This window comes from Hevea brasiliensis, chromosome 13 (genome assembly GCF_030052815.1).
Source record: "Hevea brasiliensis isolate MT/VB/25A 57/8 chromosome 13, ASM3005281v1, whole genome shotgun sequence".
Lineage (NCBI taxonomy): Eukaryota > Viridiplantae > Streptophyta > Magnoliopsida > Malpighiales > Euphorbiaceae > Hevea > Hevea brasiliensis.
The window spans coordinates 85,795,665-85,823,482 of NC_079505.1; the positions used below are offsets into that span (position 1 = coordinate 85,795,665).

General features: G+C 34.1%; 5 protein-coding genes across 8 annotated transcripts; 3 read left to right on the top strand and 2 right to left on the bottom strand.

Moving 5' to 3' along the window:
• The first annotated feature begins 1,051 nt into the window (after positions 1 to 1,051).
• Positions 1,052 to 5,537, top strand: LOC110669653 (protein LPA2). Of its 2 annotated transcripts, XR_002497750.2 has the most exons (4): positions 1,074 to 1,533; positions 3,124 to 3,503; positions 3,691 to 3,905; positions 4,529 to 5,537. XR_002497750.2 is itself a non-coding variant. In XM_021831391.2 (2 exons), exons 1-2 carry the CDS (start codon positions 1,104 to 1,106, stop codon positions 3,267 to 3,269), a joined length of 576 nt encoding a protein of 191 aa, XP_021687083.1. In that variant the 5' UTR covers positions 1,052 to 1,103; the 3' UTR covers positions 3,270 to 3,506. The 2 variants fall into 2 exon arrangements, 1 of the variants encoding a protein (XP_021687083.1); XM_021831391.2 differs by lacking the exons at positions 3,691 to 3,905; positions 4,529 to 5,537 and having other exon boundaries at positions 1,052 to 1,533; positions 3,124 to 3,506.
• Positions 5,538 to 8,133: 2,596 nt separating this feature from the next.
• LOC110669683 (protein EXORDIUM-like 3) lies at positions 8,134 to 9,294 on the bottom strand. The gene has a single exon (XM_021831449.2). The coding sequence runs from the start codon at positions 9,213 to 9,215 to the stop codon at positions 8,190 to 8,192; it is 1,026 nt and encodes a 341-aa protein (XP_021687141.2). The 5' UTR covers positions 9,216 to 9,294; the 3' UTR covers positions 8,134 to 8,189.
• Positions 9,295 to 16,894: 7,600 nt separating this feature from the next.
• Positions 16,895 to 20,656, top strand: LOC110669646 (UDP-glucuronate 4-epimerase 2). 3 transcript variants are annotated; one of them, XR_002497746.2, is made up of 3 exons: positions 16,895 to 18,402; positions 20,163 to 20,294; positions 20,391 to 20,656. XR_002497746.2 is itself a non-coding variant. In XM_021831382.2 (2 exons), the coding sequence occupies exon 1, from the start codon at positions 17,138 to 17,140 to the stop codon at positions 18,374 to 18,376; it is 1,239 nt and encodes a 412-aa protein (XP_021687074.2). In that variant the 5' UTR covers positions 16,895 to 17,137; the 3' UTR covers positions 18,377 to 18,402; positions 20,341 to 20,656. The 3 variants fall into 3 exon arrangements, 1 of the variants encoding a protein (XP_021687074.2); XR_002497745.2 differs by having other exon boundaries at positions 20,163 to 20,213; positions 20,341 to 20,656; XM_021831382.2 differs by lacking the exon at positions 20,163 to 20,294 and having other exon boundaries at positions 20,341 to 20,656.
• Positions 20,657 to 21,845: 1,189 nt separating this feature from the next.
• Positions 21,846 to 23,776, top strand: LOC110669671 (40S ribosomal protein S20-1). The gene is made up of 4 exons (XM_021831420.2): positions 21,846 to 22,002; positions 22,209 to 22,342; positions 22,619 to 22,732; positions 23,389 to 23,776. The coding sequence occupies exons 2-4, from the start codon at positions 22,225 to 22,227 to the stop codon at positions 23,529 to 23,531; spliced, it is 375 nt and encodes a 124-aa protein (XP_021687112.1). The 5' UTR covers positions 21,846 to 22,002; positions 22,209 to 22,224; the 3' UTR covers positions 23,532 to 23,776.
• A 1,650-nt stretch (positions 23,777 to 25,426) lies between these two features.
• Positions 25,427 to 27,800, bottom strand: LOC110669554 (chloride conductance regulatory protein ICln). Its single transcript, XM_021831263.2, has 7 exons — positions 27,531 to 27,800; positions 27,309 to 27,432; positions 26,552 to 26,666; positions 26,353 to 26,412; positions 26,171 to 26,233; positions 25,999 to 26,093; positions 25,427 to 25,726 (listed from the first exon to the last, which is right to left on the bottom strand). The coding sequence occupies exons 1-7, from the start codon at positions 27,695 to 27,697 to the stop codon at positions 25,658 to 25,660; spliced, it is 693 nt and encodes a 230-aa protein (XP_021686955.2). The 5' UTR covers positions 27,698 to 27,800; the 3' UTR covers positions 25,427 to 25,657.
• Positions 27,801 to 27,818: the final 18 nt, after the last annotated feature.

The following is a 27,818-nucleotide window of genomic DNA, read 5'->3' on the forward strand; positions in this document are numbered from 1 at the left end:
TCTTAATTTTTTATTTTTAAATATGTTTAGAGTAAATTCATAAAATAAATAAAATCCAGTGTTTAGTGTGACGGGACGAGAGTTCTAGCCCCGTGCGGCACGTAGGTCCTCCTTGGCCAGGGCTCCTAGGTCAGTCTCTCGCTATCTGGCAAGCTCGCATAAGTCCATATATTAAGCATCTTCGAGGTTTCTAGCACGTACTTGTGCAAGAGACAGCTTATGACGGCCTTGCCAACTGTCAAGAATAGGAGTGGGGAACTTCCGAACCGTTACATTCTCCCCCACCCAATCCCGCAAACGCCCTCGTTTGCGTGCATTCGCGTCGCTTCCCTGCGCAACTTGATCACACTCCTTCGCACATAGGAGTCCACACACCATTTGCTGCGCTTGCCCAACGCAAACACTTGCGCAGCATGTTGGCCACTAGTTTGCCAATGCACTCACTCACTTCCGCACGCAGACGTCCTCTAAAATATCTTGCCAAGATTCATTATGTTACTCGCCAGATGCATACCAGCTGCTGCATGATAGGCCTCACTTATCCCTCGGATCGACGCCTTTCTTGTCCGATGTGGGAATGAGAAACCCGTGTCTACCTCTGTGCCGTTAAGACATGACATTCTCCCCCACCCTATTCTAGCAACACCCTTGTTGTTATCGGCTCCCTGCCTACCCCGATCCCATTGGGGCGCTTGGCATGATTCGGATCGTATGGAGCCTTGCTCTAATACCACATTATCACGGGAGTTCTAGCCCCGTGCGGCACCTAGGTCCCCCTTGGCCAGGGCCCCCAAGCCAGCCTCTCCCTATCTGACAAGCTCGCATAAGCCCATATATTAAGCATTTTCGAGGTTTCTGGTACGTAACTGTACAGATTCACACTAGTTAGCTCCATAGAGCAAGAGACAGCTTATGACATCCTTGCCAACTGCCAAGAATAGGAGTGGGGAAATTCAGAACCTTTACATTAGTCATGGGAAGGAGGGGGTTAATCTGCTATTCTAAAAAATTATGGGGGCGACGAATGGTATAACGGAAAACCACAAAGCCAAGCGTACTAAAACGGCAAAAAAGGGAAATTTCACTAGCCACCTAAACTAAAAATGGCGCTAATCCACTCTCCTTCTTCTCTTATCCAGAAATCCTATTATCATCTTTTCTACGCTCCTCTCCTTCTCTCTCGAACCAAATCCAAACTCAGAATCCGATCCCAAAAACCCACCAACGACTCTGCCACACCCAAGAAATCCACCCCGCCTGGGCTAGGGTTTGGGTCCTCTTCTCCTGCAGCTTCAACCAAGTCAAGTCCAACTAAGGCAGGTGCCAGTATTCTGAATAATAAGAAAAAACAGAAGGGCAAAAGAGAGAGGGCCTCCATAATTAGGCGGTCACCGGTTGAGAAGCCAGCATTTGTAAGCCAAGAGGATGAGGCTAAAGCTAAGGAACAGAGTAAGAATGAGAGTGCCTTTCTTCTTGCTTGGTTGGGCCTTGGCGGGATCATTCTCGCCCAGGGCATTGTGCTTGCTGCATCAGGTATGCGTACACTTCATTGGTTTTTGTTGGATGTTGGAAATTTCTGGAGCTTTATATAAAAAAAAAAATTGCCATTTTATTACATCATTTTGTTGAATGAATTGGAATTCAACTGTGTCATGGATAATTTAGTTAAATCTGGCAAAAACTATCAAACAAACCTGTATTATATAGATAAACTTGAAATGAGATTTAATGTTTGAGACAGTCATAGTCTTGAGGCTTTGAAAACTTGATGAATTCAGTTTTATCCAATTGTGTACCGTCACCTAGGGCTGGGTATTCGGTTCAAACCGAACCGAACTGAATAGTTAAAATGGAATTAACTGAATTATTATATTTTAGAAACTGAACTAAACCGCAATGAATGAAAAATCGAACCGCATCAAATTGCACTATTTCGGTTCGATTCGAAGCAGTTTGGATGAATTTTTTAATTTATACTTGATTTTTAAGTTATTTGATCTGATTTTGACTTTGTTTTGAACCTAATAACTATTGATAAATGAAATTATATAATTTATATATAAAAAATTACACATAATTCATAAATTCCCTATAAAAATAAATTAATTTAAAAATCAATAAGGTAATTCAATTTGGTTTGGTTAAACTGATTTTTTTTCTCTTCAAAACCAAACTGAACCAAATCAAAATAATCAAAATTCTTAAAATGCAAAATTGAACCGAATCGAATTAAATTATCTTAAAAACCAAATCGAATTATCGAATTAAGGCGGTTCAGTTCAGTTTATTCGGTTCAAACCGAATAGTGGTCACCCCTACTGCCACCTAGGAATCTTGGAAGTGCATGAGTTACATTGTGATTAATGCCAACCAAGTACTTCTTAGACTTATCAAATTAATGTGGATGTTCAATACTGTTTGAAATTTGGTTTGGATCATCATTTATCTACTCTAATATAAGTTCGTTTCAACTCAAGATCATAGTCAAGTTGTGTTAGAATTTGACTGTCCATTTATTCTTTTTATTTTATGCAGTGTATGCTTGTCCATTCTATCCACATAGAATGCTCTTTTTTTTTTTCCTTTTTTTTTCCGAAGAATTCAGCCGTTTACACATGTATGTACATATAGGCGTTTACTTGTGACACAAAATCATTTTATTTCCGGGAGAAGTTAATACACCACATCATAAAAGTCAATTTTTCAGTTTAGCTTTTAAAGCATTAATAGATAATCCACCTCATATTAGATCATAGTATTCCTTCTAGAAATGAGGGGCATGGACTTCTGCCGAGTGCCTTGAGGTTTCAACTAATCTGGCAGTACTTTTTGCCGTGTTACTACCTTCTCTTCTACTCAACCAGTAGATACAATGGTTAAATGTGTCCTAATTTCCTTACGCATTCTCCAAAAATTGATGCCAATTAGAGAAAAGGGAGAGAAAGAAATTAATTTTTCAACTATCTCAAGGTAATAAAATGATTTTGTTGTAGCTAGTTCAGTATTGTAATGAAAATAGTTGAATCATATCTAGTTTGATTTTAATGTTATGGTTTATCATGTTTTCAGATTTCAAATATAACTTCTTAGCATTTTTTTTTAATTATTATTCTTTATCTACAGGCTTCCTACCTGACAAATGGGATAAATTTTTTGTGAAGTATCTGTACCCATCTTTCACCCCTACGGTCTTCTTGTTTGTTGCTGGAACTGTTGCATATGGAGTGTTGAAATACCTGCAGAATGAGAACCTTGAAGACCAAAAATGATAGTTTCTGAATATAAACTAATATTTTCTGTTGTATGAGGATCAATTCTTAGATATAGATGAGTGATTGTTCAATGTTGTTTCTTAGGCTGTAATTTGACATACTGTTAACGAAGATGCATTGTAAGGGAAAATTCTCGTTACTTCTTTCCACAAGAGGAGCCATCTGCTGTACATCCATTTAAGTTGCTGGAAATTCCTAATTGCCTAATGAAGCAGACACGTGATTTTTCTGGTACATTTTCATGGCTGTTCATATTATCCCATATTGATTTTCAATCAATCTTTTAGGTGAGGTGCACATTATCAATTATTAGCCTTTTTTTTTCTTCAAATTAGACAACATATCTTCAACATGATTTGCTTACATTATTGGTAGAAATTGATTTGTTTGAATTCTTGACTAGTTTGCTCTTTTTCAGACCATAACCTTAACTATGATTCATTATTCTTTTCCTCTGGTGGCATATGAGCATTTCAACTTTCAAGTTCCTGGACTGTAGTGACATTGTCCAAGTTTGGGATCCACTTCTTTGGGTTGGAGTTGTTTTCGAGATATTGTTTCTCTACAATAAGTAGGGTAAATTTGACAAGAATGTTTTGAGCAGATGCTGCATAAAAGTCTCAACATCTCAAGGTATCTGACACAGAAACCCACAGTTACTTTGGATATGGCATTAGCATTGTTCTCTTCATGGACGTATAATATAAGGTCTAGGAAAAGTAAAAAAAAAAAAATTACAATAATTTATGGCATGCTTGTACATTTTAATCATCATCCTTTATAAATTGTAGCAATTCAAGCTTTATTTTGCAAGTTAGATTAATGTGAGAGAAGTGCTGGACCTCAACTATTGGCACAAACACTAAAGCAAATTTAACTGAATTGGAATTTCTCAATGTATCATGGATGTACAGTAATATTGGTTTTGCTGAACTTATTCTTTCTATCCAATTATTGTGCCAAAATTGATGGTTGGATTCTCTCTCTTTCTATCTCTCTTTCTCTCTCCAATGTTATTTTTCTTACTAAATATGCATCTTTTTCTTCTTCTTTCTTTTGCCTATGGGTGAGGATGGATATAATAATGCTTCAAGTAAGCACGTTCGGTTATAGTTTCTGAACAACATGAAACTCCTTTTTTTTTTCCTTTTTTTTTACATTCATCACCATTAAAGCTTTAGATTTTATTTATTCCATTGGTTGAAGCTTTGCCATTAATAATAAAAGACTGACATGTTTGAAATCTGTCTTTCAAGAACAAAATGTGAGAAGTTGTGGACAGGTTAATTCGACCTCATACTCATGTTGGTCTCAGGGAACCTCGTGCTTTTGTGGCCAGGTGCGATTTTTTTTTTTTTCTTGTCAAATTTTTTAGTAGTATCAACTTCTGTTATACAATAAGGTCATATTGAATGCAGTTGTGCCATACTTGAATATTAATGAACATGTCCATTCTTGTTTACTTTAACTATAAATTGTTAAAGTCAGAATTTCAACCAGGATAATCACTCAATATATAGTGCCTCTAGATGAGTATTTAGTTAGTGATATTTCTTACTCCATTGTTGAGGCATATTTTCTTTTTAAATAATGGCATTGACATTATTTGTCTCATAAATGGTGATGGTGCAATACTAATTATGGTGATGAATAGTTTTGTTGCTAAGAATTTCCTGGAACTTTTGGGGCCAATTTCCAGTTAGTTCACTTGCGATTCTTACAACAATGCAGCATGTGTAGCAAATGTGGACAGAAAAAAAAAATAGTGGTAAAAATGGGGTAATCTTTAGTACATTATTTTCAAGTCAAATTAACTGTATATCACAAAATTGCGGTAGCTGCATTTGGATGTCAATTTTGAGCTTCTTGATTTTTGTATGTGTATATATTAGCTTAGTTCAGTTCTACCTTTTGGAAATTCATTGTTAACATTTGATGAGATGGTTTGTTCATGAGCAATGATGAAAGCTGATTATACCAGTTTGGCAGAATTCAGGGAAGATTTAATTGGAGTTGTAGGCTCTTAAAAGGATGAAAGAGTTTTTATGATCTGATTTGTTACATCGAACATATGGTGCTGTGTAGAGTTAAACATTAAAGCCCCTCATATGGAGTTCATAATTATGAGCATATGCATTTACATTCTATACCTAGTCGCTCAGGATGGCGCTGTTTTTTTTCACCTTCTAGTACTTTGAATTATTGTAGTCAGTGCAGCTACAACCTTATTTGTCCCCAAAATTCAGGGAAGTCTTTTTTTTTTTATTTGTTTGTTTATTTTTGTGTTATATGAGAAATTATCTAAAGTCATGTCTCTAGTGTTCCTTTTAGGGGATACGAGGGTCATCTTTTTGGACCACCAAATCATTTAGTTTACCGCGTACCAGTTGGTTTCAGATTTGCAAATCAATTCAATGCAAGCAGTCTTTTGTGTCAATTCATCAAAGTTTGTGTGAAAATTAGATGACATGATCCATAGACGTCCCCTCTTCTAATTATTGCTGCTCCTCCTTTGCACATCTTCCTCTTTGAAGGTTAATCAATTTGTACGTCCTCTCTGTACCTCCTTTCTTCTCTTTGCCCCCTCCTCCCCATCCCTTTTCCCCTCTACTGATTTATTCAAAATCTATCTCATTGATATCAATTATTCCATGACGTGGGCAGGGAATTCCTTGCTTTTTTCTTTCTTTATCATCATTTATTTCTTTGTTTTTTCTAGTTAATTTCGTAGTCTCTAGAGAAAGAAAGAGAGACAGAGTTAACAAGAAGTTGCAGCTAGCTACAGCCTGAGCAGCTACGTCTTTCTTTCTCATTGATGCTCTAGTGTGGTTGAAGTTATAAACTTACAACTAAGGCCAAAGCTGCCACAAATGGGAAATATAAGGTTGTAAGTAATGGTATTAGCACCTTCTATGCACGGATGCATCATATCCTGATCACCCGCAAGAAAACACGTTCCTGTATGCACTTGATGCCTGTAAATGGACTAATTTGTGGTGAAATCTTTTTTTTTAATATTAAAAAATAGTTTAAAAAATTGTTTAATTGTTTTCAAGTTTTATAATTAATTATATTAAATTTAATATAAAAAAATTTATTAATAAATTTAAGATAATATTCTTCTCGATAACAATTTAAAGAGTAATGTGATCAATAGGTAGGGTTCTCTCTTATTTAATAATAATTCGAGTTAGACCAGATAAAGGGCACGTGAGGTATTCACCTTTTCTTTATTTTTTTTGTTTATTAAGCACGCAAGAGCTTGTAGGTCAAAAAACGTAAAAGGGTTCAGGCGCCGTAAGCACTTTTCCACCGATTCTGAGTTCTAATGAGTGTTTATGGCTACGTTTGAAGAAATTGACGTCTACTAATTTCTTTGTTAGCTATCGATTGAAACAAATGACATGCTGAATATTTTATAGTCCTTACCTACTCTAGCAGGTCCAAATTTCTTGAGCGTCAAACTAACCCGTTTCATGTGCTGTGTCAAAGATTGTTTACAAAACGAGAGAGATGGCCAGCCAGCTGGTTCCCAAATTTCCATTAATTTACAATGTTTGAATTAGGCAATGAAATGTTCTTGCATTGCATGCCATTGGGTTGGTATTTATATGGGTTTTCTTCTTCTATAAATAAAGAGTAATAAACAATTTCTTTTTTAAGGCTTCTGTTGTGCCTTTATGCTGTGTGGTTTTAGGCTTCAGTCCCACAAGCTCAACCCCCTCGAAATTCTCCTCCACAAGCTCTGTATGAACGTTTTCAAAGCGTACAGATATTCCCCTCAACTACAGTGTATTCCCTAAGGGCTTATCAAATCGAGGGTTTTTGTTATATGCATTTTCACATTTCCATGCATTAATACATAAATCGGTGGCCAAATTGATATATTGTCATTATTATTATTATAACCAAAATTCTTGAATTACATTTTGATATTGTCCCTTGTAATGTAATTTTTTTTTTTAACTAGCCTTTTCCAGGCCAAAGCTAGTGCAAGTGCAATAGTGCTAGAAGGTAGAAAACTCGTGGAGCATTGCCCTTCACTTTATTTATTTGTTTTTATTAGGACCTTTCCCGTAATTTTGGTTTATGATATATTCCTTTATATTTGAGTAGGCGACAAAGTGTGGCATCTCAAGAAAAGAACGCAGGAAAAGCATCAAAAAGAAAAAAAAAATGTTAATTGGAAGAAGAAGGAGCTAAATCATAGCCCCGTGGCTCAAATCCCCACAAAGTTCATTAAAAATTGGTAAAGAAAGCAATATAGATGGGTAACCTTAGATACACCTAAAATCCACAGCTTGTTCGATAATGACTCCTATTTCTATGCTAAATACACTTGTGGCGTGCTGTTACTTTGGGTTATAATCATAGCAAAATTTTAAGATAAGTTCCAGTGTCAACATCAATTTTGCAATCGTTTTGGGAGCCCAATTAAATACTATTTTTGGAATAGTAGGAAAAATACCATAAGCCTGTGGAATGGAAGAAGCTGGTTGGACCTGGAGCCCACGCCCCCCCATCTTCACTAACAAGTTTTTGGACTCATAATTGCATACACCTACATACAATATTGATATAGCTATGCTCATCCAAAATTTGACAACTCCCAGTGAGAAAAGACATAAAAGCCACACTTAAGCACCAAGTGCTCAAATGTTGTACTGTACTCTCGTTTCCCCATACATCAATACTTCTCCAAGACATTTCCACTATCTGATGCACCACCCACTGATACTGCTTTTAAATAAGGCCGAAAAACTTGAGATAATTTTTGTATACAAAAACAGTATACGAAAATATATTATTACACATTTTTAACAACCTTAACTACCTTAACCAAAATATGCATTTTCCCACAGACCCGCCAAAAGAAAGAAAATTTATAGATATCCCAAATTACAAAAACAAAATACATTACTGATCTAGTGCATTAGGGCCAGAGCAGTAACTGACCACATGACTCCACAACCACTGAACCAAGTACCTCCGTCTGATTCCATTCATATTATACGTAGCACCATCATGTCCCTCCAATAGTTGCCCTGTGTACGACCCACCCCCTCCTGTTCCGTAAATACCCTCGCATAAATCCGCTATCTCCACAGGCGAAGTTGGGTCCTGCCCGGCGTACCATGCGTTCACCAACGGGTTCGTTGCCAGCTCAGCAATCTCGTGACCGATCACGCTTATCATCCCATCCACTCCTACGTCGCCGTTGGGTGACTTTTTTGGCTTTAGCCCAGGGATATAGTTTGGTACGGCGAATGGGTAGGCACACACTCCTGGGCATAGCTTCGCGCTATTGCCCACCCACGCGTACGGGAGCGTATACCCCACAATCGACGGGAATGTGAAATAGTGGAATCCACAGACCTGCCCACAGAAATCCTGGACGTACACGTCATCGGACGTGAGCAACAGATATAACCCACTTTTCGGATTTATTGGCAACGGCTTTGATCTAGCTGTGACCGCACTTTTAATCACAGACTGTATAGATAACCTCGTTAGCGATTTCCCGTGGGAATAAAACCGGTCGTTTTTCTCCTCTCCTAAGCGAACCGTTCTCGAGATGTTCGCGCCGGTTTGATCGGTGTAAAGTTGTACGGTCTTCCACCATCCGGCGACAGAAGGGTGGGTGGAACGAATGGCTGAGATGGAGTTAATGAACTCGCGTATGATCTTCTTCTGAGACTTCTGCCACGTGCCGTACCATATTGTGTGTACGGTGATGTTGGCAGTGAGAACCGGACCCATATGGTAACGCAAGTGAACGAACTCAGAAGAGCCCTCGAATTTCTTAGACCCAGCATACAGGTCAGATGAGTTGGTGCGTAGGTGAGGCCATGGGCGCCACCCAGAAACGGGAGAGAAGGCGCAGAGAAGGGAAAATACGGTGAGGACGGGCAGCAGCGAAATGGGTGGGGGTACCAGTCTCATGGTAGTGGAAGTAAGGGTTTTACCAATAGAGCAAACAAGGACCGATTGTTTAGCGGCTCACAAGGGCATTATATATATATAGAGAGAAAGGTATAGTGATAGAAGAAGACAATATCGTAAATAAAATAAAATAAAATAAAATGAGAAATTTGAAAATTTGAACGAGGCGTTGATTTGCGGGTAATGGAAGACAGATAGATTTTATAAAGTGAAGGGAGGAGCAGAGGAGAGTGATTAGGGAAACAGGGGCCCAACAGTTAGAGGCACGAGATATCATCACCATCATGATGGCGGTCGTCGTCATCTGATCTGCCGTGATCAGTTTACACTTCCTGTTTCCAATTGCGCGGGAAAATTTTGCCCCAGGGTCATTTTAGGAATATTATACTTTCCACTGGCTCAGGATTTTTTTTTTTTTACCGTCACAAATTAATTATGACATAAATCAAGAGATGATTAAGCAGTGGCAGCTGTTGGGTGTAATTTACGATTATGAGTAGGCCATGTCCAATCTCATTTAGTTTTTGTGGTGTAATTTTAATTATTTGTATACTTAATTATATTATTTAATAAAAAATTTAATATAATAAAATAATAATTATAAAATATAATTAATTATATTTAAAATAATAATAATTACGTATAATAATATATATAATTATAATTATTTATTTTAAATTTTTTATTTATTATTAATATTATTATTATTATTATTATATTATTATCATTACCTCATCATAATCATTATCATCACTGTTATTTTATTACTATTATCGTTATTTTTATTATTATCATTTTCGTTATTTAATTATTATAATCTCTGCCCTATGGTAACTTTGCTACTATTATCATAATCTATCATTATCATCATTAAAATAATTTAAATATTAAAATAAAATTATTATTATATTATAATATTTTTATTTTTATTTTACACTTAAATATAAAATTATAATAATAATAATTATATTATATTATATTATATTATAATTTAAATTATATTTTATAATTAACTATATTATATTATATTTCACTCTATTAAATGTAACCTTACGCTATTGTGCTGCTGCGAGTTTATGAACGGAGAAAACGCAATCAAGAGCACTTAGTTTATGAATTGAGACTGCTCCCTATTACAGAGATTGACGAGACCTCTCGGGTTGGTCCATTTTATTCCTGGTGGCTCCCTTGATTTTACCAAAACAACCTTTTCTCTTGTTCTTAGTGACAGAATTGGGACCCATGTGTTGTCTTCTATTTTACGGACAACCCCAAAAACGAGGGTATTCTTGTATTTTTACTTTTGTACAATATTCTTTTCACTTGTTTTGACCACCAAAAAACAAAAAAACATTTCTCTGTTGGTAGATATTTTAGCTTTGCATGTTTCTCCAACTTATAATCTAAAAAATTTTATTCTTAGGCAAATTTATACACAATCTTGTCACTGATTTATTTATTTATTTTTACCTAATTTAATTAGATTAAAAAATAATTTTAATTTAATTATCTAAAAATATAACAACTTAGCCATGAGATTTTAGAATTTAATATCAAAATACGATATCTTAGTATGGTTTTTTAATACTTAACAGATTCTATATTTTTATGATTGGACTGCCGTATCAGATATAATAGGGGAGAGTAAATTCTTAAATTTGATCAGACTCAATTATCTAAAAATGATTTAATTATATGTTAATACACTCTTAAATTCTTATTTTAATAAATGTTTTTACAATAGTACTTGACATGATTTTCTTTTTATATAGATTGACACTCTTATTAAAATAAAAAAAAATAAGAGATTAAGAAATAAGTAGAAAAAGAAAAATTATTTATTTTTAGATTTAAATATATCCAATATAAATTAAAAGATTATATATATATATATATAAATTGGAATTGAAAATTATTAGGTGCAATATTAATTCTAAAAATTGATTATTCTAATATTAAGCCTAATAATTTTGAAGCTTTTGACGTCCCTTCAGCTTTTGTAACCCTGAAAGAAAGCAAAAGTGGACATTTTTTCAAAAGGAAAGGACACAAGTATGATGTTTAGAAAAGTTCAGTTATAATAATGTTTGTTGATTTTTTAGATAGCAGAAATCATTTCACCGTTCTAAAATCCCAAAACGCAAGGGATTCAATCATTCCACCGCTGTGGTCGGACGCTACTTTCATAAAATCGCCGTAAAAAAAAATCGCCGTAGTTATTCACTCAATTCAAAACTAAATTTAAATTAACTAAATCAATTATGGAAATATATATATATATATATATATATATATACATATATATATATTGTGGTATGTCATTAAATTGGAACGAAGAATTGAGAGGAAATTCGGAAATAGGCAGGGGAACTGGAATAGGAATTTTAATAAACCAGGCTCGTTCACGAGACTAGTGGAGGAGGAGGAGCTGTACCCTGAGAGGGACGTTGAAGAACGCAGCCAATCACGGAGCAATTGGCGCTGCGCAACCGAGGCCTGAGCCATCCTACAACCCACACTGAAAGGGACACCGCCCTGTGGGGCCCTCTCTCTGCTATCTCATTTTTTTCGTTTTCCTGTATCCTTCCATCAAAATTAAAACTTGAAATTCCTTTTCCTCAAAAAAAAAAATTCATGTTTTGTAATCTTATTTTATAATTAATAAATTTTTAATTTATTTATCCATACATAATCATGAAAATATTTCCACTCTCTTTTTCTTATATTATATTATATTTACTTAATACATGTTTAATGAATTAATTAAATTAAAATATATAAAATTAAATATATTTATCAAGGCCATTGTACTTTCGGCTTTCCAATAAAAAGAAATTTGCAAGCATTGGATAATTAAATAGTCATAATTTTTTTTTTCATATTGTTTTCTCTGGTTGCGAGGGTGCGAGAGCAAGAAACAGAGTGGTGCGAGTGGGTCCCAGTTTTGAATGTAAGGTCACCTTTCCTTCGGCGACACACAAGAATCAACTGTAACTTGCACAGGCGTGCGTGGCACTGTCATGTGTCACGCGCGCATCTAGTTCACGGTGCGACAATGTTGCGGAAACTTTGGCATCGTTGCGGGTTTATAGGGTTACATTGTCACAGATAGAAATAAGTTACTGTATTTCAGGGTTTTCTGTTAGGCGCGTGTTTTCTACGATTATAGTAATGTTCGAAAACAAATGGGACTCGACCACATCATATGATCTGAGCCACGTCAGATAATAGTTTTTTTTTTTCATAAGACTATCGATTTATGCATTCTATTTCATGGTATGTTTATGATGACTTTTTTTTTTAATAAATAATTAAATCTAATAATTTATTTAAAAATAATTATTAACAAATTTTACTTTATAAAAAATAAGGTAATTATAGATAGTCTTTAATGAATTCATCAACTTTTATGGAATATATATATATATATATATATATATATATATATATATATATATAAAATAGGGTAAAATTATGAAATAAACTTAATGGCATTGGGACGAAAAAGGAAAAAATGTTGAAAATGATGTTTCAGGGGAAGAGTCTTAATTTGGCCACCGATTTCACAGACCACAAAAAGAAAGCAGGGTACCTGGAGCCGCTCTTGAAGGCCTCGTTCTGGTTTAATATTGAAGGTACACTCGATCGGTCTACGTAGTAGGTGGGAGCAATCCATGGGCGGTGTCCGTTTATGCCGTCACCTAAAAAAAATGCATGGCTATGGCTTCGATCAAATATTCAGCACTGTAATCCTCTAGATATGCTGAACTATATTGCAAGCACCACTGCTTCTCTGATCTGGGAAGAGGCCTCTACTCCTTTGCCTTTTGCATGACAATCTACCACCCTTGCTTAACAATGTGATTATGATTAATTGTCAAGTTAATTTGTGAAATTTTCTCTTGACTCAAATAATGCTGAGGAAAGTCAGCAAGTTGCAATTATTGATTGGATTGCTACCACTAAAATAACTTAACTGAGTTTGAAACTTAATTCGTCCTTAAGTGAAATTGGATTAGATTGGACTTAAATTTTTATGACAATTCCAATTGTCACTTTTGTGACTTTATTTAATTTTGTTGGTTTAATTCTTTTTAGAAGCTAAAAAATTTACAAGAGTCTAACTCATTTTAGCATTACTTATTATTCATTTTTGTATGTCGAAATATAACTTATTCTGATATCATGTAAAATTTTATCTAAATACAAAGAGTATTAAAAACTATCAACAAAATTTAATTGCTGAATTCAAAATTACCTCCACCAAATGACTTAAATCAATTGCATTTAATTCTCCTTTTATTATACTCTCTTTCAATTTTTTTTAACTAACATAATTCACTTTCATATTTCAACGCTTCAAATTAAAATTCATATATGTATACACATATATATAATTTAAAAACCATCTCCTCTTCAGTGTTGGTGGTTGCATAATTGCTTTTATTTTGATGAGCCCTTTATTTGTCCTGTCCTGCATTTATATCTATTGAATAGCATACTTTCTAGGACATGGTTTTAGCTAGTATGGTAGTTATAGATCATCCATCCTGAATCTGAAACAAAATGTACATTTTGGAAAGCAACTTTAATGTCAGTTTCCATTTTGCAATTGAAAATCGTCATGGTTGGGGAGAAGGTAGCCCTGGTTCAATAAAACCCTCGGAAGGTAGCTAGCTGGCCCTTTTAAAGGTGGATGCAAGCACTAACTGTGTATAAAATTATATGTCCTAAGAAAACAAAAATAATCGAGTAAGTCAATCTCTAATTATAGGCATTGCTATGGTAGTTGAAATTTTCTAATGAGGACACACATCCAACAGTCAAGTACAATTATTAACCTAAACGGCTGTAAACAATTTCCACAACTGAATACGAAAGCTTGTCTCTCTTATACCATGAAAAGTCGACGCCTTCCTTGCCTCTCTATCTCTTATGTGTTGCATGAAAATGGCAACTTCAACAATGACCCCATTTTTGGAGTATATTTGCATTTCTGAACTGAAAGATTCTGTTGAAATTGAACAGGTTTGGTGTATAATTATGGCCAGACTTTTCCCTGTGAAAAACTTTTCTTTATTGGAAAACACGCTGAAATTAAAGCATAAAATTTTGGTGATATGATTTATCTACAAATGATGCTTGTTGATAGGAATTGGCTTTCGCTGTAGACTTTTATATGGCAAACCGAAAAAATAAAGAACCGAAAGAAACCAATAAAATCATCATTCTACATGTAAGGATAAAAAGAACAAAAGTAGGGTAAAAATGATGAGGCTTAGCATGAATGATTTAAAGATCCCAACAAAGAATCAATGCTTTCATTTCTTCTTGTTGGTACAATTTGATAGGAAACCGATTTTGTTAATTATGAATTAAAGCTTCCTTTTATTGGCAAAAATCTAATCAAATCATTTCTTTTTCCCTGTAATCACTTTAAATTTGATGGAAAAGAAAAAAGATACAAGAAAGTCCCCCTATCCTTTCTTTCTTTCTCGAGAATTAATCAAGTGGGAGTGCACAGTGAGAAAATTTTCAAAAATACTGCCGAGTTTTGATTGAAGAGTTGAAGTGAGGTGACTCTTAACCGCTCCAATTCTTTGCAAGGGAAAAGGACAGATAAAGTCGAGCGAGGATTGGGTTCTTGCCATTGTGGCTGGACTTTGATACTCGAGGGTGGGTCAGGTTGTGGTTTTAGGGACAAAAACAGGCCTAAGATAGACTTTTTGGTGGTGACTGATGAAGTATTCAAGGAGTGTCAGACTCATGAATCATGATGTGCTCTGTGCCCAACTGTTGCATTACCTAGTAGTTAAGTTAACTGGAAAAAGATAGCTGCAGCCTGCAATTCCTAGTGCATATTAAAGAGTATAAGAGAAAGAGTGGAAATAAAATCAGTTGACTGCAATAATGTGTCTATCCCTACCCCTGAAATAGAGGAAATTAATGGTATTTGACATTGAGAAGGTGAATTCTGAAAGTTACTCAAGTAGAAAACCTGGATCACCGGACACTACCTGCATTCTTGCACTGAATTCATAAGATGGCCAAGCATGAAAACCCTGTTTCTGGTTTACTGGATACCAGCTAGCCTCTTTGAGAAAAAAGATTCCCATTTCCCTTTCAAAATAGACGATTAGGAAGATAACCATGCTGTGATATGAATTCATAGGTAATCATAAATACCGAGTGTATTAGATCATGATTCCTGTGGCCTTGTGGTAGGGCAACTAAATACAACTGTTTGTAACACATAAATCCTCCACCTAAATCTATCTCAGGTGCACTGTCAAGTAATAACTGTGAATCAGATCTCATCTGCTCAAAGATCAAGCATCCAATGTGAGCAATGTACATGCACTACAGGATGTTCAAGACATTTACTCTTGACATTTTCCTGTTCATGAACATAATCTGAATATCTAAATTTGCATATGGACATTGACCAATAATCTGATAATCAAGTATCCATCCCCTATCATAATGATCTTCAAAGTTGAATTATGGACTGGTGTTGGGGTCAGTTATTCAAATGACAAAGACAATCCCAACCTTAAAATGCTTGTATATGTTGAACAAGTAGCCCATGGTGTGACTGAAGCTCAACATGGATCCAAGTTTCTCTGAAATTATGTAATGGTTGGGCTCATAACCTAGAACAGCCCAACTTTTAATTGACAATCCAGCCCACAAGCCGCACCAAGAAAAGCCACGAAAAATGTTTATTGGATTTCAATTAAAAGATTTTTTTTTTAATGCTCGAAGATTTATATTAATTTATTAATTTAAAATATTTAAATTATTTAGGTGCTTGAATGTTATATAATTATTTAAATTATTTAAATTAAATTTTTGTTGGAGTAGAATTGTAATAGACGTGGAGATATCATACCACTTATATATACATATTTTGATAGAGACTTAATAATTTCTTAATAATCAGCAAAAATATATTTTAACTTTATTAAAATTGAAATTATATTAAAATCTTAATACTTATTAAAAAAATAAAAATTAAATGGATAATTAGTAAAATTTAATTTAATATTATTGATTTTATTTTAAGGTGTAAAATTTGTTTATTAAAAAAATGAAACGAACAAATAAATTTTTAGGTATTGTAGGGTGAAAGTCCACATGCTTTTTCATAGACAAAACAGATAGGCCCAACGATTCATGCTCCACAGCTCCACACATTGCAACCACTGCAATTCACTTTGGACTTTGCATTAGGATTTATTTTTTTATATTTTTTACGTACATAATTAAGTATTTCTTTTTTATAAATAAAATATATACATATATAAATTAATAATAAAAATAAATTTTTAATAAAATTATAATAATTTTAATAAAATTTTTATTTTGATATAACTCAAATAAGCACCCCATGTTTAATACGAGATTCCAAAGATTTAAGCACACTCAACTTGTCTTTTATTAATTTTTTTTTTTTTAAACATCTCGAGAATACACGAATCAAACACTATTTTTGAATTCATCTCTAATATATTTTTTTGAATTTAAGATTTTTAAAATAAATGACAATTATTATTATAATAATATTATAAGATAATTTTAATTATTAATCAAAATTTTTTTATATAAATTATGACCTTAAAATTATCTCTATTTTAAATGATTTTTTTTTTTTTAATATCTACAAAAGCATAAAAAAGTATTAGGTTGTGTGAGAATTTCTGTCCGAGTCTTTCTCCCTCAAATCAGTTTCCACTGAATCTATAATCCTACCTCTCTCTCTTCTGAATCATTGGTTTTGCACACCAAAGACTTCATTTTTATGTAGCTCCTTGTTATTCTGGGGAATGAGATAGGCATCAAAAACACCAACTGCGAGCAACCAAAAGATTAAACCAAAATTACATTACTCTCCAACGTTTGCATCTCTGCAAAATTCCCAAATGGACAAACCCTTATACATTAATCGCTTTCGTTACCATTTTTCAATCACCAAACTCGTCTTCTGGACCTGCATTTTCCTTGGCCTTATCCTCCTCTTCTTCCTACACTCCCCTCATTCTTCTTCTTCCTCCTCCCAACGCCGCTTTCTGGCCGATCCCGATTGGGAGATCCGGGTGATCAAATCGGGAAAGCCCAGGTCTCGAGCAGGCGGCCTCAAAGTTCTTGTCACTGGGGCTGCTGGATTCGTCGGCACCCACGTCTGTGCGGCATTGCGCCGCCGTGGGAACGGCGTAGTTGGCCTTGACAATTTTAATGCCTACTATGACCCTTCTTTGAAGCAAGCCCGTCGCTCCCTCTTAGAACGCGCAGACGTATTTATTGTGGATGGGGATATCAATAACCCTACTCTGTTAAAGAAGCTCTTTGATTTGGTTCAATTCACTCACGTAATGCACCTTGCAGCCCAAGCAGGGGTCCGTTACGCGATGAAAAACCCCGCATCATATGTTCACAGCAATGTTGCTGGTTTTGTTAGTCTACTCGAGGTCTGCAAGTCAGCAAATCCCCAGCCTGCAATTGTGTGGGCGTCTTCCAGTTCTGTCTATGGACTCAATACTAAAGTTCCCTTCTCGGAAAAAGATCGAACGGATCAGCCGTCGAGTCTATATGCTGCTACCAAGAAGGCTGGTGAGGAAATTGCACACACTTATAATCATATCTACGGTTTATCAATCACTGGTTTGCGGTTTTTCACTGTTTATGGTCCCTGGGGGCGACCTGATATGGCTTATTTCTCTTTTACAAAAGATATATTGAAAAGAAAGCCAATAACGATTTTTGAGGGGCCTGATCATTTCTCTGTGGCAAGGGATTTTACATACATTGATGATATAGTAAAGGGTTGCTTGGGTGCATTGGACACTGCAAAGAAGAGTACTGGAAGTGGTGGGGTTAAGAAGGGACCTGCCCAATTGAGAGTGTTTAATCTTGGAAATACTTCGCCTGTGCCGGTTAACAAGCTTGTGAATATATTGGAGAAGCTGTTGAAGGTTAAGGCCAAGAAAATCGTGCTGCCAATGCCCGCAAATGGTGATGTGTTGTTTACTCATGCGAATATCAGCTTGGCGCAGAGGGAGCTTGGGTACAAGCCAACCACTGATTTGCAAACGGGGTTGAAGAAATTTGTGCGGTGGTATTTGGATTACTACACACGATCAGGGAAGAAAAGTAATGTGTAAATGTTGCTGCTTTTTATGGATCTGTGGTAGGATCATTTGAATCTATATTGGTTTGATTCTTATGATATCTCACTTTATCGTTCATTTAGCTATATACTGCTGTGATAATAGGGTTAATTATTGAACCACCATAGAGGAATTTCGTGGATGATATGCATGCTTTTAGAGAATTCCTGAAGTGTAATTTGAGATTAGAAATTTCTTCTTTGTTTCACTCATTGCTTTTTAATTCTTAATTTTTTTTATTAGAAGCTACTGTTACTCTAGGCATTGTCTATGATGAACTAAATTATTGTGATTGTCAACCAGAATTACAAGTGAACATCTTGTTTTGCGGTTTTATCAAGTCGTTATCTATATTGTGTTTCATTACCATTGTGTGAAAGGGGAAAGCAGAGTTTGGTTGTATTTATTTTCTTGTTGCTTTTGCATAGACCCTTGATGGTTTGCAGTGGCTTTCATGTTGTGATTTTTCATGTTATGGTTGGCTCTGTTATATTGAATGAGGAATTACGAGTTTTCTTTTTACTCAATTTTAGTTCACCAAATGGTAAAAGATTGGATACAATTTAAAGATTGAATTTCAGCATGTATTATGTTGAAATGAGCATATGAATCCAAAATAAATTTTCTCTCTCGCTGGCTTATATATGATCATGGATAATGCAAACTTGGTAGGTTTGATTACACAATTCCATGTAAGGTGTATTATATCAAATATAGTGAGTGTCTAAGTTGAAATTTGTTGTTGTAGATTTCCATTGCTATCCATTATACACTATCATGCAAAGTTTAATTTTGTTCAATACCAAATGTGAAATTCATATATATGTAGTCAACATCTGTATTGAAAATTCATTTGGTCGTTTAATCAATGATAGACTATATAGTTGTAGGCTAAGAGGTAGTCATAGTTACCATATTTGAAAGTGTATTCTGAGAGATGGACAGATTTCGATTTTTTTTAACCCCCAGAACATGATTCTGCTGTAGTTTCAAAAATTATGATATCCCTTCATGCTGTATAGAAGTTGTGGAAGCAATTTCTGCTCTATTTCTTAAGAAACATCGTATTGCACTAGTAGCACTTCTGTAGCTTGATAAGAGAGTTAGTGAAGTCTAATGAAAAGGTAAACTGCACATCAAAATACAGCCACTTCCGAATATTGTATTCTGAAAGAGTTATAGGAACAAAGTTCCTGTATTAAGGGAAGTAGTTCTCTTTGTTTAGGTACAAGCTCATTGTGAAAGAGAATTTGAAAGAGTTACGAGAACAAAGTTCTTTGTATAATATTAGTAATTCTATGTGTTTAGGTACAAGTTGCTTATCATGAAAAAGAATTTGGTAATGTCCCAACTCAATGTGGAAAGCTATAATCCCAACTAATTTGGAAGCAGCTAAATAATGGTTATGCATTTATGTAAAAACGGTGCAATATTCTTTTCTTGTGCGTGTTCGTGTGTGTGTTTTTTTCTTGCCATATATAGTGGATGTGCTCTCTATCGTTTGACATGTTGCGTGGATATCTTTCTCACTTTTGAGTACTTGATTTGAAGCTTTCCTTCATGGATGCACGATTATTTAGTTGTTTGAAAAGCCTGCTCTTATTCTTTTTTTAACTGTTCACCCCAGGAAAGAGTAATTCTGTTTATGTGCTTTCTACACTCTTTGCCTTTGGATTAAGCTATGCTGTTTCAAAGTGTATCATATAATTTTGATATTAAAGATTGAATTTGTATTATCTTTTTTTTGACCCACCAACAACTTTTTTATTTTAATTTTTAGATGGGTGAATGAGGACGTTGATTTGCTAGGTTCAAACGCTGAATGGGAATGGTAATTCATTTATCTTGTAGAGCTGTGTATTGGGACAAAGTCGATGCTTTCTGGTGGTGGTTCAACTACTGCTTGTGTGTGGTATGTGTTTACAGTTGCCTGATTTTCTACCATGTTTCATTTTCAGATGAAATTTCAGTGGGTTCCATTAACCAATTCAGGGTTGTTTTCATCCAGAATAAGAAAGTGGAAATTTCTCAAATTCAATACGCTTGTTACAGGATCTAACCAGTGTCTCAACTTTAATAAACAAGAGGACTGAGTTCATGTTTCGGGAATTCTTGTGGTTGTACCAGGGATTTCTCCCTATACGAAGTGTTACACTCTGGTTACTTCTATCTAGATTCAGTTTAGTTCCAAGTCTGCTCTTGGCCTGTATCTTGAGCACAAAATTGAGTTCAAGCATAATCAAATAACCATAATAAAAGGGTATCTTTCTCCAAGGTTCTTCAATTCTGATCTTAATGAGTTAAAAATCCCCTGCCTGCTGCGGCATCTCGAAACACAAACACAGAAGGGTCAATGGGCGATGCTATAACAGCCTAAGATATTCTTTGGAATTGGATCATTACAATTGCGGTGGCGGTAGCTGCTGTGTATATATGAGATGTGTTCAGGGGCGGACGCTGCTGGTGTATATATACGAGATCACTTCAATCCTAATTGGCTTCAGTAGTCCGCGCTACTCCAAAGTTTTAAGGTTAAAAGAATTCTACGTCTTATTGACTCCACTATTCGACAGCATCATCATCATCAGAAACAAAAAATATTAATCCATTAAAATTACTCTAATAGATAAAATTCTGAGCTCCTTCATTATTTTTAAATAGCATTTTTCAAATAATTTATTTTAAATATATCAGATCAGTACAAAAAATATACTTTTAAAATCACTTAAAAAAATATTTTAATATACAATTATTATAAATCAATAGCTTTTGGTTCTATAAAATGGTAAAAACTGGCGAATCAAAATTCGTAAATAAATAATAAATCCATGAAGTTCACAAGTTTTACCCACCGTAAAATATCTAGTACTGATTAATTAGGATATTCTAATATATTTTAATTTAAAAAATTAATGAAAATAGAATAATATTTCATGTATGCTTTTATTTTAATTTGATAAATGAATTAATATATTTTATGAGAAGAAATATAATCAAGATAGAGTAGAAATTTACGTAAAATATGAGTCTATTAAAAATACAAAAGAAGATATATTCTTGTTGAAAGTGTTTGTTAAGATTTGAAAATTATTTAATTAAACAAAGAGTAATTATTTAATTTTAATATAATAATTGTTCTAATAGCAACAAGAGTATATGTGGGTTTAGAATTATGAAATTTTATATAAAAATGGAAAGAAAGGAATATTAAAATTGATAAAACTATTTAATTTTTATTTTATTTATAATTACATTTATTTATTATTTAATTTAAAATTTAATAAATCTAAAATTCTTTTTTTTTTTTAAATAAATTTAAAATTCTTAATGCATTAGGATAAACCCTATCAATATGCTGTAGTATTTAAATAGAACTATAAATTTAATTAATCATTAAAAATTAATATATGTTAAGTAAAATAAAAATGTTGTTGGAAAAAAAAAAAAAGTAGAACCCGGCCGGCCCACTACTTTATCCTAACAAAACCCTAATATTTGTGTGGTAGTGCACATATATAATCCTGAATTCTGCGATCTCTCTCCCTCTATTCTTCTGAGAGGACACGTAACAAAGAGGCCGCCCCAGCAAGAAGCTGCAACTCCACTCTCTCGTCTTTCAGGTTTCTCTCCTCTCTCTTTGTTGAAGAAATTGTCGTTAGATTAGGTTAGATCGTTGATTTGTACTTTTTTTTTGGGTATGTTCTATGGCAATCGATCCTTTTCTGTTTAACTTCAAAATTTGTTACTGGATTTTTTTCCCTTTTGTTTGATTTCTGATGAATATAGTACTTGTAATTTACTAGTTTTTTTTTTTTCGTTATTATAGGAAAGTGAAGGAGAAAATGGCAGCAGCATACGGAGCTATGAAGCCAACAAAGGCGGGGTTGGAGGAGTCCCAAGAGCAGATTCACAAGATCAGGATCACACTCTCCTCCAAGAATGTCAAAAACCTTGAAAAAGGTTTCTTCTTTTCGCTTAATTTATCGTATGATTAGTATCTCACTAGGATACAATAAATTTAATTAGCCATAGATTAAAACCAATTAATTGTTTTTATTATTTTGGTTATATGTTGTGTTGTAGTTCAAATAAGTCCCAGTTCTGTTTTAAGTTTCTATTTGCAATTACATGGTAATTTGGTCAACCAGTCGTTAAAACTGGGTCGAATTTTCTGATTGAATTTTTTGTTGATGGCTTGGCATATGCGTTTTGATATGATGTCTGTTTAATCTATAGTCTGTGCCGATTTGGTTCGTGGTGCTAAGGACAAGCGATTAAGAGTCAAGGGACCAGTGAGAATGCCCACCAAGGTTCTTCACATTACCACTAGGAAGTCTCCTTGTGGTGAAGGTATTAACCAATAACTCACTAAGTCATGTTAAAATTTCAATGCAATGCCATATCTTAATCAACTTATGTGTAGCCTACAGCGTTAAGGAAATTTTTGTTGGTTTTGACCTTTTTTTTTTGTTACGTCATAATTTTTAATTTGCTTTAATGAACTAATTGATGTCAGATTCATATGTTATACATCTAAGTTGTTATACGCTACCCTTCCTTTACTGTGCAAGTTGTATTATACATCTAATTTTTTATGTCAGATTTTTTGCTTCACTATTGTGCTTGATCTTGATCATTGTAATTAAATATTAAATTTTGAGCTGCATTTTTTTAAAAAACTTTTTTTTATAACCAGATTACTTCATTGCCCAAAGCATCATAGGAAGTATACTTGTGATATGTTGCATATAGTCACCTGTATGTTACATCATTGTTCATCTTTGTGGTAGAGTGCCTTGGCTAAGGTGTAAATTGATCATAGATGATATCGGGTTTGATTGGTTAAGCTTTTTGAGGTTGATATTGGGATTTTGATTGGTTAAGCTTTTTGATACATGTTATTGGTTTTTGAAATCGTTAGGGTCTTGGTGCTGTTTATGTAATGCAATACTAAAGATGGTTTTGCTCATGCTATAAATAATTTTAATTTTCTGTTCTGTTTGCAGGAACCAACACCTGGGACAGATTTGAGCTTCGGGTCCACAAGCGAGTTATTGACCTGTTTAGTTCCCCTGAGGTGGTCAAACAGATAACTTCCATTACAATTGAACCTGGTGTTGAGGTGGAAGTTACAATCGCTGATTCTTAAATGTTAAATGTTTTGTGCTTTTCTTTTTAGGCTTTATGCAGTTTATTTAGTTCTTTAGAAAACTTCGCCCCCTATGGATCCATTTGATTGGAACATGTGCTTCAGGCCTTCAGTTTGAAGGGATACTTGTAGGGTTAACTGTAGCATGTGTTTTTTGTTTCATACTATTTTGAAGTTAAAAGATTATGTCATGCAGAGTGACAATTTTACTTATTCATTTCATGAAATGATGTTTGCTTGCAAAATATTTCTTGCCAGATCCTTGAAATTTCTTTGTTGAAATTGTTTTATGTGAGGTGCTTGATAAACGACAGCTCAGAATTTTGGTAGACCAATTCGATTTCCACTTTTAGGCTTGTGCATTTTCTACTTCATTTTAATCATGTTAATTCAAAATTTGGACTTCTAATTATGATAATTCAATCCCTTGCTTTTACTTTATAGGATCTGTTTGAATTAGTGTTTTGGAGAGGGAAATAAAGGTAATGATGGTGAATGAGTTACTTCGGCTGAGTTTCACCCTTACTTATCCCTCTAATCTCAATTTTTGTTTTACCTTGTCTTTCTCCTCAAATTTTTTTTTTTTTTTCCTTTTTGTTATATAGACTTATGAATATTTTTATTTTTTTACTTTTAAAATTTATTTATTTTTATCTCATATCAAATATAAAAATATACATTAATTTTCTTTACCTTTTCATTAATTCACCTTTTTAAACATAATTGTTTTTTAATTATAATTTTCTTTCACCTTTACTCCAATTACCCTTTCTTCAATTGTTCTTTATCTAATCTAAACAGAACTTAAAGTACAAAAAGAGAAAAATTACCCAGGCCTAAGCATGTTTTGGAATATGAGATATCGTTGTATGAGTTTCGATTTCTGATGGGTTCTTTATATGTATTACAAGCATTGTTGCTTAGAATGTGATCAAATTACGTGATGGTACGAAGTTACGAGTCTTGACGGATGTGAAAGAAATATAGAAAGGCCCTTCTTTCTTCATTATAAGAATAAATGTAAAATAAATTAGCCTTACCGATTACTCATTACTTTGCTATCAAATGATTGATGGAGCAGTTGAAAAAGGAAAAAAAAAACCTTAGTTATTAAATTTAGTCCTAAGATTGACCCGGTTGCAACAGGTCACTGATTTGATCAATGGAAAATTTAATTAAATATATATTATTTAAATATTATATTTATTAATATAATTAAATAATTTTAATCAAGTTAAATTTTATTTGTAAAATTAATATTTCAATATTATATTTGTCTTAGCAATATTATTAAAATTTATATGAAAATATGTAAAATATTTGAATTTTAACTATTTTTATTTTGAACATTTATAATTAATACAAAAAATAAAAATATTATTATAATCGAATAATTATATTCTAACATTCATGAAATATTAATTATGTATTAAAATTAAAAATAACATTTCTTCTAACATATTTCTTCCTTTTATTAGTTAAGTAATATTTTATTTATTTATTAAATACAAATTTAAATTTTTTAAATATTAAAATATGAGTCCAATTGGATCGGGATTTAATAACAATGGAAAAAGGAGTTCAGGGGATTGAATGAGCTCATTAGAGCCAAAATATGATCGTGCTTGCTAATAGCGAGAAAGTCGCATTTGAAGGCCATAGCCCTACAGCTCACGTGCAAAGTGTTGCCCTTTTGCTAACTACCTACGTTTGAACATAAGCAAAGTGAGCAAATATAAGGTTAAAGGGGGATGATAGAACTTAAGAATTTTTGAAAATATCTTAAACGCCTGCGCAAGTCCATGGCCTAGCTTTTTCCATACCAGCAAAGGTGCAGGAAGAGTCATATAACCTGTTTCTTAGGACCCTCAGACAGTTCAAGAATCAGCATGAAATTTGGTTTGAACGTTGATAAGAAGAGTGTATTTCCCCAAGTACTTGTTTAATTCTACATTAGAAGTCTGATGAAACCAACATATAAAAATGTCAGAAGCCAGGCTACACAACAAGACAATGGTTTTGCCACCCATTGAACATTTAGATAAAATAAAAATTTACACATGCAGCACAATTAATGAACATGGGCAGCGGTTGAACCGTTTCAAGCCACAAAAAATGGAGGCTCGCTAATGGCCACTGTCACTGTCCTGTTCCGTCTCTTCTGGATCTTCAAACCGTTGATCATTGATTTGAAGCTGCACACATATCAATATCACATCGACTATTAGGGCATTTAAGAATTTTTAAAAGAAAAGAGAAAGTACAGAGGTAACGACACCATAATGCCTTATATTACAGAGCATAAACTAGAACCGAAAATAGTAATTTGGCTTATTTGACTAAAAATTCAACAAACTCTTTTTGATGCACGACACAACTATAAAACAGGTCTCAGGACCAGTATAAGCCATCAACTAACATGGTAGGTATTTCAATAAGAGAGTGCAACAGCCATTTACAAGCCTACCTCAAGCACTCTGCGTGCTACGTCATGATCCCCATTTGAATGACCAATTGAGCTTGTAGGATTTTGGGAGAAATGCCATTCAGAATCTTCCTCATCTGGAGATAACAACAATAAGTTACAGAATACACCAAACAATATGTGAAACACTTGAGTAGAAGTTAATCGGTCATACCTGCAGCATCATTTGCCATCTGATCAGTACTAAAAACCCAATTGTTCCCTTCTTCATCATCCTCTAAAAAGAACATAAATATAAATAAATAGGTATCAATTACCAGAACAAAACATTACAAGGCAAAATCAAGAATGAAAATAATCCACAAAATCCATTCCAACAAGGAAGATAGCACCCACCATCAACCGGTTCAGGATTTAGCTCAGCACACTCACAAAATATCTGAAACAGATTATCCACTGTCACCCAAGGAAAAAAAAAAAAGGTTAAAAAAGTTATCCTTCACCATCAAGCATGTAGTATAGATGCTACACGAAAGTGTAAAGTAGAAACATGAGAAGAACACATCATTCCAGTAAAAGAAGGATTTATAAATACATTGGCTGGGATCTGAAGGGACAAGCCTCATCTCGGTGACTTTTGATAAGTCCAACACCTCATTATTTTCTGAATCTGAATTATCTGACTCATCTCCATCATCTTCTGTCTCGATCTTCAAACAAAACAATGTTAATCAGGAGAACCGTGCACAGAAGATGAATAAAGATAACAACGTGAGCTTTAGAACCTTATGAACAGTATGATTAGTTGAAAACAAAATAAAATAACCTCATGCATGTATAGAAGAAAATAAAGAAATTCTCTATCTTATGTAAAATGCAAACTAAAAATTCCTCATATCATTATATATTGAGACCATAAATGAAGCATCCAACTAACAAGCATGCAATTCATACATAAGGTTGATTTGGAGAGCAGCAATTCCAGCTGCTGTTTACAAATTCCGTATTTTTTCAAACTTTGCCGATCGAGATACAACAAAGCTGAACAAAAGGGGGTATTATTTATACACTGGTGCCAACAATGCTAAAGTATCACATAATTAATAGAAAAGTTATTCTCAAATTCAAGGTTCAATAATTGTATTCAATTGATATCTAGAAATAGTGCCAGCTACAACAGGAGAAAGAAAAAAAAAAAAAACTACTAAGCGAATCCTTTTATACCAAATACAAGAGTAATTTCACTTTGGATGTAATAATTGCGATCAATTAACATTGCCAAGCTCATATTCTAACACATCTATCAAGAATGCTTAAAAACAACAGAGGAAATGAATTGAAAAAAAAAAAACCTGAGTGTATATGCAAGGAGAGGGGTAAGCCTCTGGATCCCTTGATACTGCATGCAGAGACAGAGACAAGAAATCAACCGCATAACCTTTTGCCCTATCCACATCACTCAACCACACCACTTTCCTGAAATATTCACCATTAGCATATTAAAAACAAGAGGATGAGAGAGAGAGAGAGAGAGAGAGAGAGAGGTGGAAAAGAGAGAAAATATATATAATTACTTAGTGGAGATATAGAGAGTGCCGGGTGATTCTGGGGAGCGGTTGCCTATGACGATGGCAACGCTGGGCTGGACGTGCATAATCTCCTCGCCATTGTCGGTGTTGAGAACTGGTTCTCCGGCACCGTCTCCTCTTCTTTCAGTGAATTGTCTGAGCCCTCGCAACATCTTCGTCTACGACTTGAATTTGTTTCTAGGGCTTTATAGGGGTTTTGGTTTTGGGTCTAATGGCAGAAACTCATCAAGGGGAAAAGAGGCAGACAATGGGGCCTTTTATTTTTCACTTTTG

Bases quoted from the DNA above. Each gene is read 5' to 3' on its own strand.
- LOC110669671 (XM_021831420.2), top strand. From the start codon at position 22,225: ATGGCAGCAGCATACGGAGCTATGAAGCCAACAAAGGCGGGGTTGGAG. The intron at 22,343-22,618 runs GTTTCTTCTTTT...TTTAATCTATAG, and splicing joins TGTCAAAAACCTTGAAAAAG to TCTGTGCCGATTTGGTTCGT. The intron at 22,733-23,388 runs GTATTAACCAAT...TTCTGTTTGCAG, and splicing joins GAAGTCTCCTTGTGGTGAAG to GAACCAACACCTGGGACAGA.
- LOC110669646 (XM_021831382.2), top strand. From the start codon at position 17,138: ATGGACAAACCCTTATACATTAATCGCTTTCGTTACCATTTTTCAATC.
- LOC110669683 (XM_021831449.2), bottom strand. From the start codon at position 9,215: ATGAGACTGGTACCCCCACCCATTTCGCTGCTGCCCGTCCTCACCGTA.
- LOC110669653 (XM_021831391.2), top strand. From the start codon at position 1,104: ATGGCGCTAATCCACTCTCCTTCTTCTCTTATCCAGAAATCCTATTAT. The intron at 1,534-3,123 runs GTATGCGTACAC...CTTTATCTACAG, and splicing joins CATTGTGCTTGCTGCATCAG to GCTTCCTACCTGACAAATGG.
- LOC110669554 (XM_021831263.2), bottom strand. From the start codon at position 27,697: ATGTTGCGAGGGCTCAGACAATTCACTGAAAGAAGAGGAGACGGTGCC. The intron at 26,234-26,352 runs GTGGGTGCTATC...TGTTCTTTTTAG, and splicing joins AAATCCTGAACCGGTTGATG to AGGATGATGAAGAAGGGAAC. The intron at 25,727-25,998 runs GTAGGCTTGTAA...ATATGTGTGCAG, and splicing joins TAGCACGCAGAGTGCTTGAG to CTTCAAATCAATGATCAACG.